At 34.8% G+C, this 15,907-nt stretch overlaps 1 protein-coding gene across 2 annotated transcripts in view; it reads left to right on the top strand.

Annotated features, from left to right (window-relative positions):
* Positions 1-15,907, top strand: part of Iqcb1 (IQ motif containing B1) — a 45,189-nt gene that overhangs the window by 1,957 nt on the left and 27,325 nt on the right. For both annotated transcript variants that reach the window (XM_027412741.2, XM_027412742.2), the window contains exons 3-6: positions 1,710-1,829; positions 2,041-2,203; positions 4,654-4,783; positions 13,130-13,223. In XM_027412741.2, the coding sequence (XP_027268542.1) occupies positions 1,730-1,829; positions 2,041-2,203; positions 4,654-4,783; positions 13,130-13,223 (487 nt within the window). In that variant the 5' untranslated portion in view covers positions 1,710-1,729. The remainder of the gene's footprint in view (positions 1-1,709; positions 1,830-2,040; positions 2,204-4,653; positions 4,784-13,129; positions 13,224-15,907) is intronic.

The following is a 15,907-nucleotide window of genomic DNA, read 5'->3' as shown; positions in this document are numbered from 1 at the left end:
ACCGTCTTGAAAAACCAAAATAAAATAAATAAATAAATAAATAAATAAATAATCACAGGTTTTATAGCTTCTCGGCTTTTTTTTTTTTTTTTGGATAAGAATAAGTGTAAAATCACAAGATTTGTAGTTAGACTGATATCTAACTAATGCTACCATATATTGGTGGAGCTGTGACAAGTTTCTTCAAGTTTTCTTTTTTTCATTAATGGTTTTTCTTTCAAGATGGTCTCATTATGTAGCTGTGGTTGCCCTGGAACTTACTACATAGACAGGCTGGCCTTGAAATTACAGGGATCCACTTGCCTCTGCCTCCCAAGTACTAGGTTTAAAAGCATGTGCCACTATAACCAGATAAGTTTTATTTATTTTTTAACTGCACATTGGAGATGATTATGGGCACTGCTGCATAGTCCCATAATTTTATCCCATTGTGAGGATAAAATAATGCTTTAAAACCTACTTAGCACAGGTCCTAGCCCATAATATATATTATCCTTTATTAATTAAAAATGTTTTATATTAAATGATACTATTAAGCTTCAAATACTTTAGTACATATAGAGAAGTTTTGGTAAGAAAATTCAGATGTGGACTTTTTTTTACATTTTAGAGTTGATTCAATATAAAAAATTTTTAATTTTCTTGTAATTATATAACCTTTCTGAGGCCTAGTATGTTAGAGCTTTCCAAACCATCTCCAGATTTAGTGATTAGGTAGAAGGGCTTACAGGACTCAACTCATGTATTATCTTACTTGTTAGCTATAATTTGTAGTGAAGATAAGCAAAGCAAAGTTATCAAAGTCAAAGACCATATGGGATACATCCAGAGGAAACCAGGCCTGGTCTTCCAAGATCCTTTCCCATTAGAATTACATAGGACACACACAATTTCTCAAGCAAAACTGTTGTGACAACACCTTTAAAGTGTTTTCTACTAGGGAAGCTTATGAGATACTCAGTGACTAGAATTTTTGCTGGTTTGTGTGTTGAAAGATTGGTCCTTGATATCAATGATGAGAAGTGGTGGAATCTTGAAGAGGTAAGGCCTAGTGGGAAATAATTGGTATCACCAACCTTAAAAGATTTGATATAGTTTCTGTAAAAGTTTTGATAGTCCTTAAGAGAAGATTTACAAAAAGTAAGCTGGCCCCTTCTCAGTCTCTCTTGGGTATCTTTTGCTATCTGATGTCTTCCATGCATGCTATGATACCATCTGTCATATGGCAAAGCCAAGACAGCTCTCACCAGAGCTAAGCATGGCACAAGACCCTTGAACTTTCAGAACTGTGAGCCAAATAAACTTCTTTGTAAAATACTTCATCTCAGGTATTTCATTAAGTATTGAAAATCAGAGAAATAATAATTTTTGGGCTCTATAGGAAAAGCAGATTGTTTACCACAACCATTATTTTTCTAACAGTTTAGGAACAGTGATCTATAGGCTTATAAGAAATCAATAAAAATCCTTCCAAAGTCTGCATTCTAGATAATAGCCAAGGGCCAGCCTTGTAAACTGACCTTTGAAGAAATAGCTGTATGAAGCCTGACATATCAACTCTTCCTACAGTCTGTTTCTCCTATATGAATTCTATCCTAGAATTGTGTAGAGAGGGTGAGTGTAAAGCTAGCACAGTTTCTGATCCTTTGGATATTTGACCTTTGAGTTTTTGCTTGTTTGTTTTAACTTTTTTTTCTGTTAAAATACAGGTAGTAGGAAAAAAAAAAAAATGAAGCCAACAGGTACAGATCCAAGGATCTTGTCTTTAGCTGCTGAAGTAGCAAAAAGTCCTGAACAGAATGTCCCTGTTATATTGTTGAAGTTAAAAGGTAAGAAAATACTTAACATAGTTAAGAAAGACATTAAGTAAATACTGGTTCTATTATGATATGATGTTAGTGTTCTAATTTGTTTAAAGAAATCTTAACACTGAGGAATAGCATTTTCTTTTTTGCCATATTTTTAATGATCACATATAAAAATACAAGTATCTCTTAGATGTGTTGAACAAAAGTAAGTGTATCTGTTCTCTTGCTTTAGAAATAATAAACAGCACTCCTTTGGGAAGCTCAGAGTTGAAGAAAGTCAAACAAGATATATATTGTTATGACCTCATTCAGTATTGTCTATTGGTCCTCAGTCAAGATTGTTCTCGAATCCAGGGTGGTTGGACTACAATTTCCCAGCTTACACAGATACTAAGGTAAAATGAAGCAAATAGGTTAGCTTGTTCTTATTTTCAATATTTCTTTTTTTTTATTTGTCATTCTAATAAGAATTAGAATATCCTGTGGTATGTTTTGGTTGTACTTTTCTTTCACACTGAGTAATATTGTTTGTTACTCCAGTTGCAATTGATTGTCTTTAGATTTCTTTCCATAATGATCATTTCTTTTGTTTACCACTTGAGTCCCAACTAGCTAATATATTCCTATTGACTCAGAAATATTTGAAGAAATGAAGAAATTAAAGCTCTTTACTTGAAAAACTCACAATAGAGATTGTGAAACAGTTATACTTGAATTAGGTGCCAAAATGAAAGTATACAGCAAAGTACTATGTGAGAACAAGTATAGAAACTTCATTTCACTTTATAGTAATTTAGCTATCTAAATCGTATATGCATTAGGTAGCCCAAATGCTGTCCATGAAATTTTGAAGCATCATTTACTTTTCTACTGCCATGTTAATAATTGAAAGATCGTAATTTTTTAAAAGAAGGTGCTAAAGGATTAAGTCTTCTTGGTGCCTGAGGTAATCTTTCCATTCCCATTTGAAGAAATTTATTATTTTATAATTATGTGTATATGTAGGTGTCTGTGTGTAGGTATATGCACATGAGTACAGGTGCCCACAGAGGCCAGAAGAACACTTTGGATACCTTAGAGCTGAAGTTATAGATGGTTGTAATCTGTCAGATTGGGTTCTGAGATTTGAACTCTGGTACTTTGTAAGAGCAACAAGGGCTCTTAACTATTGAGCCATCTCTTCAGTCCCATCCCATTTGACTTTAAATGAACTATTCTCACAGGAGAGATTTTTTTTCATATTAATACTATCCTGTTTTAGATCCTAACTTTCTAAATTGCTTACTCCTACTTTGTCATTGCATAAAGGCCCAATTCAAAGTACACAGTTACAAAAATGTTAATACTTCTTTATACTTTAATTTTCAAGATTAATTATTTCAGTTTTGGTTGAATTTTCAGTTTGGTAAGTGCCTATATATGTTTTGATTAGATATGTTAGAGGATGACAATATTGGTTGGATATAATTTTCTTATTAATGCCATCTATCATACAGCTATTCTGAGTAGTTAAGTTTAAGAACTAAAAAGAAAGTAAAAACTTGATACAAACATTAGCCAGTTATGTTTTTAGTATGCTTGACTTATAATTGCCATTCTTTATCAGTGTGTGCACATTGTGTTGAAAAGACTTAGACAACAGTACTTATCATACTACTACCCACTTTTGGGTTGAAGGCTCTTTTTGATATGAGACTACTATACAAGTACTTTTATGAGACTGACACGCTGCCTACTGCGCTAAGAGGGCCTTTACAAGTACTTTTAATATTGATATTTTTAATATATTCAACTCCTATCTAAGGAATACCTTTACTGTGTAGTTTCATGAAGACACAGTTCTCTAAAGGGCTTTTTCGTCTTTTCTGTGTATTATAAAATGTTCCTATTACAGTTAGGGTATAGGTTTACTGTTTTCCCTTCTGATATAAAGAATATACAGGCAGATAATCTGTGGATTTGTTTTTGGTTTTTCTTTTTTTGGGTTTTTCAAGGCAGGATTTCTCTGTGACTTGGAGGCTATCCTGGAACTAGCTCTTGTAGACCAGGCTGGTCTCGAACTCACAGAGATCCACCTGCCTCTACCTCCCAAGTACTGGGATTAAAGACGTGTGCCACCACTGTCTCGATAATCCGTGGATCTTAAGAAAGCAGTCTGTTGGGAAGAAGAATTGGGTATGAAACTAGAATGTCTGGTTTTCTTATCATTGTTCCTTGAAGATTAACCTCACCCTAGATTTTTTTTATATTAGATTTCTAAAATATATCAGTTAACAGAAATTAACATGAACTAAACGGCCAAAGTATTCTTTGCCTTTTAGGGTGATTGTAACCAACTTACTGAAAATATGTCTAGTTTCTCTTCAATGTAAACCATGTCTTTAATGTCCTCCCTCCCTCCCTCCCTCCCTCCCTCCTCCCTCCCTCCCCCCCTTCCTTCCTTCCTTCCTTCGTTTTGTTTGTTTTCAGAGACAGGGTTTCACTATGTAAACTTGGCTGACCTGGAACTGACTATGTAAACATGGCTGGCCTTGAACTCATGGAGATCTGCCTGTATCTGCTTCCCAGGGTGCTGGGATAAAGGCATGAGCTATTAAAAGCATGCCTTTCATTTCTTAAGGGGCCATTATGTTTGGTTTATGAATATGTGAGTTCTGCAACTAAATGTAAGCAAGGTCATATCACAGTTTAGTTCTCTTAAAAAGTTGAAAATTTCCACTAAGTTTTTAATTGGCTTGTCAACAACAGAATGGCACTTAAGATTTTCATTAAAGCATAAGGCCTATGGAAGTTTGAACATTAAACTGATATTTATTATTAACACAAACTTGTACTCTTATTTCAGTCATTGCTGTGTGGGCTTAGAGCCAGGAGAAGATGGAGAGGAGTTTTACAAGGAATTACTTCCATCAGCTGCCGAAAATTTTCTTGTCTTGGGGAGACGATTACAAACATGTTTCATCAATGCAGCTAAGGCATGTGTTTATTTGGTCTTATAACCCAATGATTTTTATTCTTTTTTCCTGAAACAAGGTTTCACTGTATAACCCAGGCTTTCTTCATGCTCGGTATATAGCCTTGCAGGTTTCAGAGGGTCAGTCTTTCTGCTTAAGTCTTCTGAGTACTGGGATTATAACAATGTACACCATATTTAGCCTTTCCTCAGTTTTCCCATGTTGTTAATCAGATATGCTATATCTGGCATAACATGCAAGTAGAGTAGTGAATTTAAACATCTTTAACCAAAAATAAAAAACCAAAAAACCGAGAACTATTTGTAGGGAGACACCCTAGCCCCGCCCAATAGTCCTGGGACAGGTACCAGGTGGACCCGCGCTTGCTGGGTTCTATAATCTAGCTGTGGCCTGTGTTTTGCCCTGGTGTGTTCTTGAATAAAGAGACTTCAATCCTAATAACTATTCTCTATATTAGAAAATTTGTGAATGCTAGCTAAAGAATACTGTATGATTTTTGAAGAGTCTGTCTTTTTTTTTTTTTTTTTTTTTTTTTGGTTTTTCGAGATAGGGTTTCTATGTGGCTTTGGAGGCTGTCCTGGAACTAGCTCTTGTAGACCAGCGTGATCTCGAACTCACAGAGATCCGCTTGCTTCTGCCTCCTGAGTGCTGGGATTAAAGGCATGCACCACCAATGCCCAGCTGAAGAGTCTGTCTTACCACTTAATTTTGGGCAATACCCATATAATATATACTTATATCCATTGCATTTTCCTGGACATACTCTCCTTAAATTTTCTTCTTCTTATTCCCTTCTTTAATTGGAGGAGAGTTGTTCTCTAAGCCCAGGGCTTTTCTAATATCTCTAATGGTGATAAAGAAGATATGTAAACTTTCTGTTTCATATTTCAGACCTCTTCTTTAAAAAATATTTCAACTCAAATATGGTGAACTTTATAATTCAAATATTTCTTAGGGGTATTATGCTTTTATAAAAAGTATACTGCATAATCTTAAGATATTTGAAGATTTTATTTGTGTATTATTATTGATTTCTAAATTAATTTTATTGTGACAAAATACTAACATTTATTCATGCTATATAATCTCTCTCTACATTAGAAAATGTGTAAATGATAACTAAAAATACTGTATGTTTATTCATTCATTCTCTTCTGTGTATTTCTGTCTCTGTGTCTGTATCTGGGTTTGGGTTTTAGTTTGTTTCTGTATTTTTGAGCTAGGGTCTCATGTAAACTGGGTTTTATTTGCTACAGGCTGGCCTCCTTATCCTCTTGCCTCAGCCTTCATTCTTACTGCATTTCCCTTCTATTCATCTTGCTGTGGTTGTTTATGTTTGAATACTTTCTAGTAGTATACCTTCATATTGATAATTTATTCAATGTGATCTATTAGTAATCCCATGTAATGAATTTTTGTTTTGTGTATTACATTTCTTAATTATGATTTCTTTTCCCGTAGAGATTTCATAATCTTCTCCTTCATATCATAATCTTCATATCCTTCTTTTCTTGTAGATTCTTTACTATATTTATTATAATTACTTCAAGCCCTTATTTACAGGCTCAATACCTGGATCACATGAGAGTTTGCTTTTATGTCCTTTTTATTCCCCCTCTTTTTTTACAGGGCTAATTTTTTTCTTCACTTACCTAGTATTTTTTGTTTTATCATGGACCCCAAATGATACATTGTAGGAGCACTTACCTTCCTTTAAGGACTGTTGAGAATCAGTTACATTCTGGCAGATCAGGTGATTCTTTTAGCCTTCCTTAGGATAGATTTATTCCAGTTTTATGAATATAGGATTGCCCTTAGTCTACTCATTATTTGTAGTCTTTTGGTTTAAATGAAAGCTAAAAGTGCTAACCCAGACCATCTAATATGGAGGAAGCTGAACTCTAAACTCTAAGCCCAACAATTGGTAGGAAATAAGACTGATACTAATTCCTTCAGCCCTCCAGCTATAGTTTTCCCTGGCTTCTTAGAGCTTGTTCTTAAAAGTGCATAGTTAAGTCAAAAATTGAGTAGACATTTACATACAGGTTTTGGAGTTTCCTGCTTTATAGCCTACTTCTTTCCAGACTGCTCTAGCTGTTTCAAACTTAATTTCTGATACTTCAGGCTAGTTAGACTCTATTGTTTTTTAATTGATACGTAATGAAGTTGTACGTACTTTAAGGGAACAATGTAATATTTTGATACTTTTATACTATATATAATATCCATATCAGGATAAACAAATCTATCTCCTCTGACATTTGTCATTTCTTTTTGGTAAAAAAAAGAAAAAAAAAGGCACATAGTTTGCCTTTGGGTGCCCTGTTGCTGTTGCACTATTGCTGTCTGCTGTTCCTAGACCCACCATAGAAAAGACAATAGATAATCCCCTTTACTCCATAATAGCTGTCTTCCTGGGTCATGTAATTTCTCTCGCTCATATTTAGTAGTGTGGAGATTTTCTGTGTTCTTGGAGAAGATACACATACTATTAAACCTTCATCTAGCATTTCATTCCCAGTTACAGGAATTGGATCAACATCTTTAGAGTGAAGTGGAAGACTATCCAGGAGTATTATACCTTCTTGTGAGTTACTTTGCCTAGTGACATAAACACAATCAGCCAAACAACAGAAAGTCCAATTTAAAGTTTACTGTGTGTCCAAGTATGAATATTGCCAGTTCTGCTATGTGGAGCAACATGATGTGGTCTGGAGAGCAAATATTCCTTTCCAATTTCATTCATAAAGTGAAGAGGGCATCATGTTGTTATAGCTAAGGGAATAGAAGAAGAGATCGAGCTCTGCAACTGAAAGCTTTTAGAAGCAGAACTCAGACATGCAGGCTGAGCTCCAAAGGAAACAGGAGAAGTTAGATACTTTAGAGCATCAATTAAAAGTTAGAATGAAAGTGGAAGTATGGAGAGCCTGTTGAAATGTTGAACTCTATCAACTAAAAGAACACAACCCAAAGAGGAACTCAGAAAGTCAGAAGATGGAGATCAGAATAGATGAGCTTCAGGTCCAGCTCTTAACTTGAATAGAGAAGAGTGTTGTAGAGTAGTCATGAAAACTTAAGTGAGCACAATATTATACATGATGTTCTGGGATGGGAGGAAGGGAAAGAAAGGGGAGAGAGGGAAGAAAGGAGAGGGAGAGAATGAATAGAGGAAATGATCCGAAGGAATACAAGAGGTTTTTGAGTTGTATAGGCCACAGAATTGATTCTTTGCCTTATCAAGTACCTACTTTAGATCTTTACAGATTGGGGAGCTGTTGAGCAAAATCCAGGCCTTGTCTATGGAAGGCAGCATTCTAGTATCCAGGAATGTTGTCCTGCTTGTAGTCCACTTTCTATAAGGAAGTGCCACATCAGCACATCAGAATTTGAAGATGGAATCTGTGATGACACCTTAGAACAATAGCAAATGCTGTACAAATTTTTAAATTTCAGATAAGATCTTTTTTCTCACAAGAAAACAAGTTTTTGAAGATCATGTGTTCTGACACTCTTTAAGCATCCAAGCCTATTGTCTGAAAGGGCTTTCTGGCACAAGGGTATCTTGGTAATCGGGAGCCAAGGAATACCACAAAATCACACTATACAAACAAACCTCACACAAGATTTATTAGGGAGAAACACAGAATAGTGGCTGCCTCTGAGTGGGAACAGAGACAGCAGGGAGCTGGGCTGAGGGTAGGGCTTTTATAGGGTCTTTGGAGCATGTACAGTGAGCAAGGGGCAAAATATAAAGTTTTGCCCATTAACCCTGAGTCATGGGGGTGGAGACTTCCAAGTCCTGGGTTCAGGGACAGGTCAAGGGCAGGGTGATGTTCTATTGTCCTGTTACCCTGCAAGATCTATGCTGTATACATATTTCATATAGAGAACATATAGTTTGTACTATATAGTGTAGAAACAGAGAAGCCTGCCCAATGAGAAATCTTTAGGAATTTACTTAGCACTGCTGCCTATAAGGGTGGAGTCATATCTTTTATCTGTTAAATTGTCTTGGCAGCTTCTGCTTCCATCCTTGTGAATGACTGAGTCTGTCATATACTAACTTACCAGCCTCTCTCATCTGTAGTTCCCATTTTTCCTCAGGACTCCAGTACAAGGGCCCCAGGTTAGAGTTAATCTGGTAACTCATAACAGCTTGACTTGACCCTAAGTGATTGTCTTCCAAATTGTCCCATTGCACTCACAGTCAGGCCTTAAGTGTATTTGTGCTCAGTCCTCAGTCCTAACCCTGAGTGTAGGAATAAGACCAGACCTTGAAAATTTCTTCATCTTCTTCAATCCTTTTTCAACCAGTTGTATTAAACTAGCCCAAAATGGCACAGCAGAGAACTCAAATTCTAATTTGAATACCAAAGACTTCTCATCTTCATTTGTTGTTTTTGCTTTTTGTTTGTTTTGATTTTTGAGACAAGGTTTCACTCTGTAATCCTGGCTGGAATTCTGTGTGGATCAGGCTAGCCTCAAACTCACAGAAATCTGCCTGTCTCTGCATCCTGAGTGCTAGGATCAGAGGCATGTGCTATGCCCAACAAGAATCATTTTATTCCTGACTCGTGGTTGCTACAAATTCACTGAGTAGCTCAGGCAGGCATGCATTCATGCTGAATCAACTTCCCAAGTACTAAGACCATGGGCCTGAACGACTTCCAGTCTATAACTCTCTTAATGGCTAACTAGGAGTTGTTAGAAACTATATGAGTTTGCAACTTTGTTCACAGTATTAAGTTTGTATGACTGTCAGAATAATGAGACAACCATTTGTTAATCTCTTTAATATTCAGAATAAAATTACTACTTTTTTTAAAGAAAAGTAAACGTTTATCATTACATATAACCATCACATGTGCCATAGAGTATCTCAAATTATCTTTAAATATTAAATAATGCCCACTTTTAAACTTTCCCCCATCATCTTCTCCTCTTATCCCTAGCCACTGGTAACCAGTATTCTAGTCTCAATGTCTGTATTCAGCTTGTTTTAGATTCTATAAGTGTGAATTCATATAGTATGTGAGTTTCTGGCCTGGCCTATTTCACTTACTGATCTTCACTTCCATCCATGGTGTTGCTAATGACAGAAATTCATCCTTTTTATGCCTGAAAAGTATCTATTATTTGAGCACTCATTGGTTGATAGATACTTAGGTTATTTCTATTTTTTAATATTATGAATAGTGTTATAATAAAGGAGTACAAAAATAGAAGTACATGTGTATTGATATTAATTTCACTTCTTTTAAATAAAAATCTAGTAATGTAATTACTGCATATAAAATCTTGTTGAACTCCCACAAAATGTTCTATAATTGTAGCACGTTTATATTTTCCCCCCTTTTACATCCTATTTATCTGTTGTTATTTTTGTCTTTCTGATAATAGCCATTTAGCCAACTGGGGTTTTGATTGCCCTTTTCCTGGTGATTATTAATACTGAGCATTTTCTAATAAACCTGTTGGCCATTTGTATGTGTTCTTTTGAGAAATGTCCTTTTAGATTCTTTTTTCTTTCTTGCTTTCAGTTACTTGAGTTCTTTATATGTTATTCTATTCATCAAACTTTTATCAGATACATAGTTTGCAATATTCAATAGGCTGTCTCTTTACTCTTGAATTTCTTTCTATGGATTTTTGTTTGAGCTTCTTTTCCTCTGTTTCACACACACACACACACACACACACACACACACACACACACACACACACAAGCACGTATGCAGGCAATTGTTATGGGGACAACCACATGTATTAGTGTTCTAGCAAACATAGAATTCTAGCAAAAATAGAACCAATAGGAGTTTGTGTACCCCCCTTTGTATATGGAGTAAAGAAGTTAGCAGTTATAGAAGCTGATAGATGACAGTATTATTTTAAATTCAAAAGACTGAGAACTAGTAGAGCTTTTGGAATAGCACCAATCTAAAAGCTGGCAGGATCAAGTTTTAAATAGTTCTCTAAGTCCATTTAGCTCATTCTAAGTCCCTTTTAAAAGGTGCTTGTTAACTTCTACCCTCAGTCTATGGGGATAAATCCCTTTTTCCTTGGAAGAGTTCTTGGCAGAATATATCTTTGGGCCTACTGTTGTATTAGATTTGAATACATTCACAACTTTTGTAAATTATGGAGAGAATTCATCAGTGTCATAATTTAGGCTACCATAACAAAGTAGACTATTTTAAGAAAAGTGGACATTTTTGGTTTTGCGATTCTGCGAACTGGGAAGTACAAAAATAAGACAGACAGATTTAGTTACTGGTAGAACTTAATTTGTAGCTAGCCGATAGAGATAGCTGCCACCTGGCTGTTTTCATATGGTCTTGTCAGGGGGTGGAGTAATCTTATAAGGACACTAAGTTCATCAAGAAGGCACTATCCTCATGATTTTATGCTTCTACACATATCACATTGGGGTTTAAGACATCAACGTATGTATTTTGGGAGACACAGTTCATAATAACCACTGTTAAGTTCCTTTTAGAGCATTGATTTTTATGAAGTCTAGATTCTGCCTTGTACCTAAATATTTGTGAGGCTAATAAGATCTTAGCTATTTCTTATGAAAAATAGAAGACCAATGGGTTTTTATTTCAAAACATTAAATAAAAAATTACAAGACTGGAATTAAGAAGCTGAAGAGATGGCTTAGTGGTTAAGAGCACTGACTGCTCTTCCAGAGGACCTGGGTTCTAATCCCAGCACCCACATCATCTATAACTATCCGGATCTGACTCCCTCTTTGGCCTCCTCAGGCATTGCTTGAATGCATACATGCAGACAAAAATATACATATTAAATAAATCTTATATGCAAAAAGAATGGAATTAAATGAGAAATTCAACAATGTGGACAATATGCTAGCCCAAATATAAGAAATATTGTTGGTAGAGGATTTAACTCAATGGTCACAGAATCTTGAGTGAACGTTAGTCTACTTAGGAGCTTCCAAGCAAAACTTTAAGAATGTGATAGTAAGTGGGTACTTTGTAACATAGTAGGACATATATTAGATGTTCTGGCCCAACCTGTACACTAGTTTTAAATATCTCCAACTGTAACAGGAAAGAAAAAATCCCCATTCAAGAACTTTGAAGTGATTAAAGGGCAAATTTTGTTAACCTGTGTCAGGAGTTGTAAATTAATGATTGACATTATCAAACAGACCCCAACAGCTGGTGGAAGTAGAAGCAGACACCCACAACTAGTCACCGAACTGAACTGGAACCCAGATGCAGAGAAGGACGAGTGAAGAGTAAAGGGTTCCAGACCAGGCTGGTGAAACCCACAGAAACAGCTGACGTGAACATCTGGGAACTCTTGCTCCCCAGACTGATAGCTGGAATACCAGCATGGGACTGATCCAGACCCCAGGAACATGGGTTTCTGTGAGGAAACCTCTGAAATCTACAGGACCTCCTGTAGAAGTTCAGTATTTATCCCTAGCATAGGTGTGGACTTTGGGAGCCCATTCCATATAGAGGAATACTCCCTGAGCCAAGACACACTCCTTAAGCCATATTCCAAAGGATACAATAGACTCTGATGACACCCTATGGAAGGCCTCACCATCCAGGGGGAGCAGAAAGAATATGTGATAGGTAGGGTTTTAGTTGGGGGGCCGGTGGTAAGGGAGGATGGGAGGGAGAAGGGAACTGGGATTGTCATGTCAAATAAAAAAAAAGTTGAAAAAAAAAAGAATAGATTCAGCAAAAAGTTGTTTATTTACTTAGTATATATTTATGGAACATTTACTGTACATTAAAATTGTAGGCAGTATAACAGGGAGTAAGTGGTATGCTCTCTGCTCTCATAAAGTCTTAGAGTAGAAACTGAAACTGAAAAGTTCTATTAATAATGCCTTACATGCATACATTTTCATATTGCCATGGTTTTCAACCCTGGCTGCATAATGAAATCACTCATCTAACTTTGTGAAAATACAGATGTCTAGACTTTAGCTTTGGAAGTTCAGATTATTTATATTTGGACTTGTGCAAATAAATACATTTAAAAGATCCACAGGTCATTATGATGCTTATCAACCATTAAGAAGTTCCAGTATATCAGTCTGTAATTTCTAGGTTACATACTTTGTTTTGTTTTATCTGGGTACATTTGGTTTATCTGTGAGTAGTAGAGCATTCATACACTGCAACCATTGCCTTTGCAAATGAAGAAACAAAGCACTACAAGTTTGGGTTTTCTATAAGTAGCTATTGAATCTGGAAATAAAGTCTGCTAACTATCCTGAGAGATGTTTTTTTCTTGTTCTTTCTTTTTATTATGTAAGTTAGATTATACAAAGTAAATTTTTTTGTCTTTTGTATTAAGGGTGAAGAGAAAGATAAATTACTACATTTTTTCCAAATTGTGACTGATTCTCTCTTCTGGCTTTTGGGAGGGCATATTCAACTCATACAGAATGGTAAGAGAAAAAAAAAACTTTTAATATAAAGAATAGTCATACAGCATTGGCTATATAAATGCCAATTAGAGGAACTATTGCCAAAATATAACTTTTTTCTTTTCTATTTAGTAAATCTGAGATGTTAATAATTTGACAGTTTGGGAATGTGATTTTTTAAGTTATAGTTAGTGTTATAAATTTAGCTTTAGGTTTATCTTTTTAGAGAAACCCCCATGTACAGAGTAAATCAGTTTCACTCATGATCTGGCTATTTGGTATGGCTTTTGTAAAATTTTACTAAACTTCAAAGTTATTTATTGAATATTTTGTTTTCATTGAAAAGTATAAATATGTATTAATTTTATGTTTTCTTAATAATCACATTTCACATTACATAAATGCAACACCATGGGTTTTTTTTCCCCAAGTAGTAACACTTGAATCTTTAATTCTACTATTTTCCTTTACAATTATTCATGCATGTAAAGATCCACATAGTTCTTTAAGTATTAAAAGCACATTCCTTGGATGTGTAATCGATATTATTTCCAATTTTCTAAAGGCAACTACTTCCAATTAGTTTAATGATACTTTTGGTAGTTATAGCCATATAGCTAAGTGAATGCCTAAATAATTTTTATTTAAAGTATTATCTATTTCCTTTTATGTCTCTACTATTGTTAAAAATTCCCAATTTAGGGGGCTGGAGAAGTAGCTCAGAGGTTGAGAGTCATTGCTGTTCTTCCAGAGGTTCTGAGCTCAATACCCAGCAACCACAGGGTGGCTCACAACCATCTATGGTGAGATCTGGTGCCCTCTTCTGGTCCTCAGTTATACATGCAGGCAGGACACTATACATAATAAATAAATCTTTTTTTAAAAATTCCCAATTTAATGACTGTTTAACCAAAAAGATATAAAGTATATGGGCTATAAATAAAGGAGAAAGAAAATAACATGAATAATGTTTTTAAAATACCATAGTCCATTTTGAAGAGAACTATAATAAAAATGATAGTGTGTCTGGGATTAATATGAAATGATAATGTATCAAATGTTTGTTAAATGTTTATATAATTAATCTGCAAAAAATATATACATTGAAATGGAGTTTTAAATAATTTTTCCCTATAAAATGTTTCACACCTATGAAGAAATTATTGACTTCTAGGCCTGGGATAGAAAATAAACAAATGAACTTGAAGCGTCTTGAATGCCAAACGTAAAGGAAGCAATTAAAATTTATAAGGATTAAAAGGACTGAAAAAGCCAACATAAGGAGGCCTCTATTAGGACTGGTGAAATGGCTCAGCAGATAAAGGGAAATTTTTATTTTAGTTTAAGAGGCTTCTACTAGCCAAATAGAGAAAAGTTGAGCTATAATAACAATAATAACTGCAATGAACTTAGGCACACCAAATGTTACCATTGAAGTCAGCTAAAGAACTAATGCATTGTTTTTAAACTGTAAAATGAAGAATATAGCTTTTATTCTAACATGTACATCAATGAAAATTTTCTCTATGTGAAAGTTATTTCAGCTCCTAAATGAAGGCATGAAAGAATACCACCTATTTTGCAACCTCTCATGAATGAGCAGATTTAGTAATTACCTACCTATGCCTATCAACATCATAAAAGAGGCAGCTGGATTATCTATCATAACATCACAGATAAAATATATGTGCCAGAAATTCAAACCTGAATCATTTTAATCCTCTAATGCCAACTACCAATTGAGAGAAAAATCAAAGAAACAAATTATACTCCAGGAATGCAATTAACAAAATCAACCCTGTCAGAGGACAATTTACTTGATACCCCCCATAAGTTATAAAGAAAATAAAATGGAAAAATAATTAGTGTTTTTTTTTTTTAATTTGAAACACAACCGTGTTCCATGGATCTTATTTGACTCTTTTTTTTTTTTTTTCTTGGTTTTTTCGAGACAGGGTTTCTCTGTGTAGCTTTGGAGCTTATCCTGGCACTCACTCTGGAGACCAGGCTGGCCTCAAACTCACAGAGATCCACCTGCCTCTGCCTCCTGAGTGCTGGGATTAAAGGCATGCGCCATCAATGCCCGGCTTATTTGACTCTTGACTGAAAGAGATTTAAAAATTCATAAAACACTTAAGTGGTTGGAATGGTTGTCTGGTTTCTTGATGAAATTAAGAGGTAATTTTCATTAAATGATATAATGATTATGCATTTTTGTTCATTAGTTCTTTTAGGCTATATATATGCATCTGTATATATTTATGTGTATTTGAAATGTTTATGAATAAAATAATCTGGTGTCTTAGATTTGTTTCAAACTAAAATGGAAGTAGATGGTATAGGTAAAACAAGTTTAGCCATGAATTGATTTTTAAAATTAATTAACTCATGAAGATTTATTACATTATCCTGTCTGCTTTTAAGTATGTTTGAAACTTTTATTGCAAAAATTTAAATAAATTATAGGCCCTTTTGTGAATGTGGTAATGGAGTAGGAATTACTGTACCAAGTACTCATCTACTTTGAAACTAAGGAATTACAAGGCAAACAGTATAAAAATAAGAGGCAGTAACTCCTTTATAGTTTTCAGTGGAGGAAAAGGAAAGTTTATGAACTAGATGCTGTATAATTTTAGTAAATTCCTGGATACTTCTAGAGTTATTAGTAAAATATGGCACACAAATAGAAGATACACTTGTTGTAG

This window comes from Cricetulus griseus, chromosome 4, assembly GCF_003668045.3.
Source record: "Cricetulus griseus strain 17A/GY chromosome 4, alternate assembly CriGri-PICRH-1.0, whole genome shotgun sequence".
In the NCBI taxonomy this organism is placed as follows: Eukaryota; Metazoa; Chordata; class Mammalia; order Rodentia; family Cricetidae; genus Cricetulus; species Cricetulus griseus.
The sequence above is the reverse complement of the archived record's forward strand: the minus strand, read 5'-3'. Positions and strand labels throughout refer to the sequence as shown.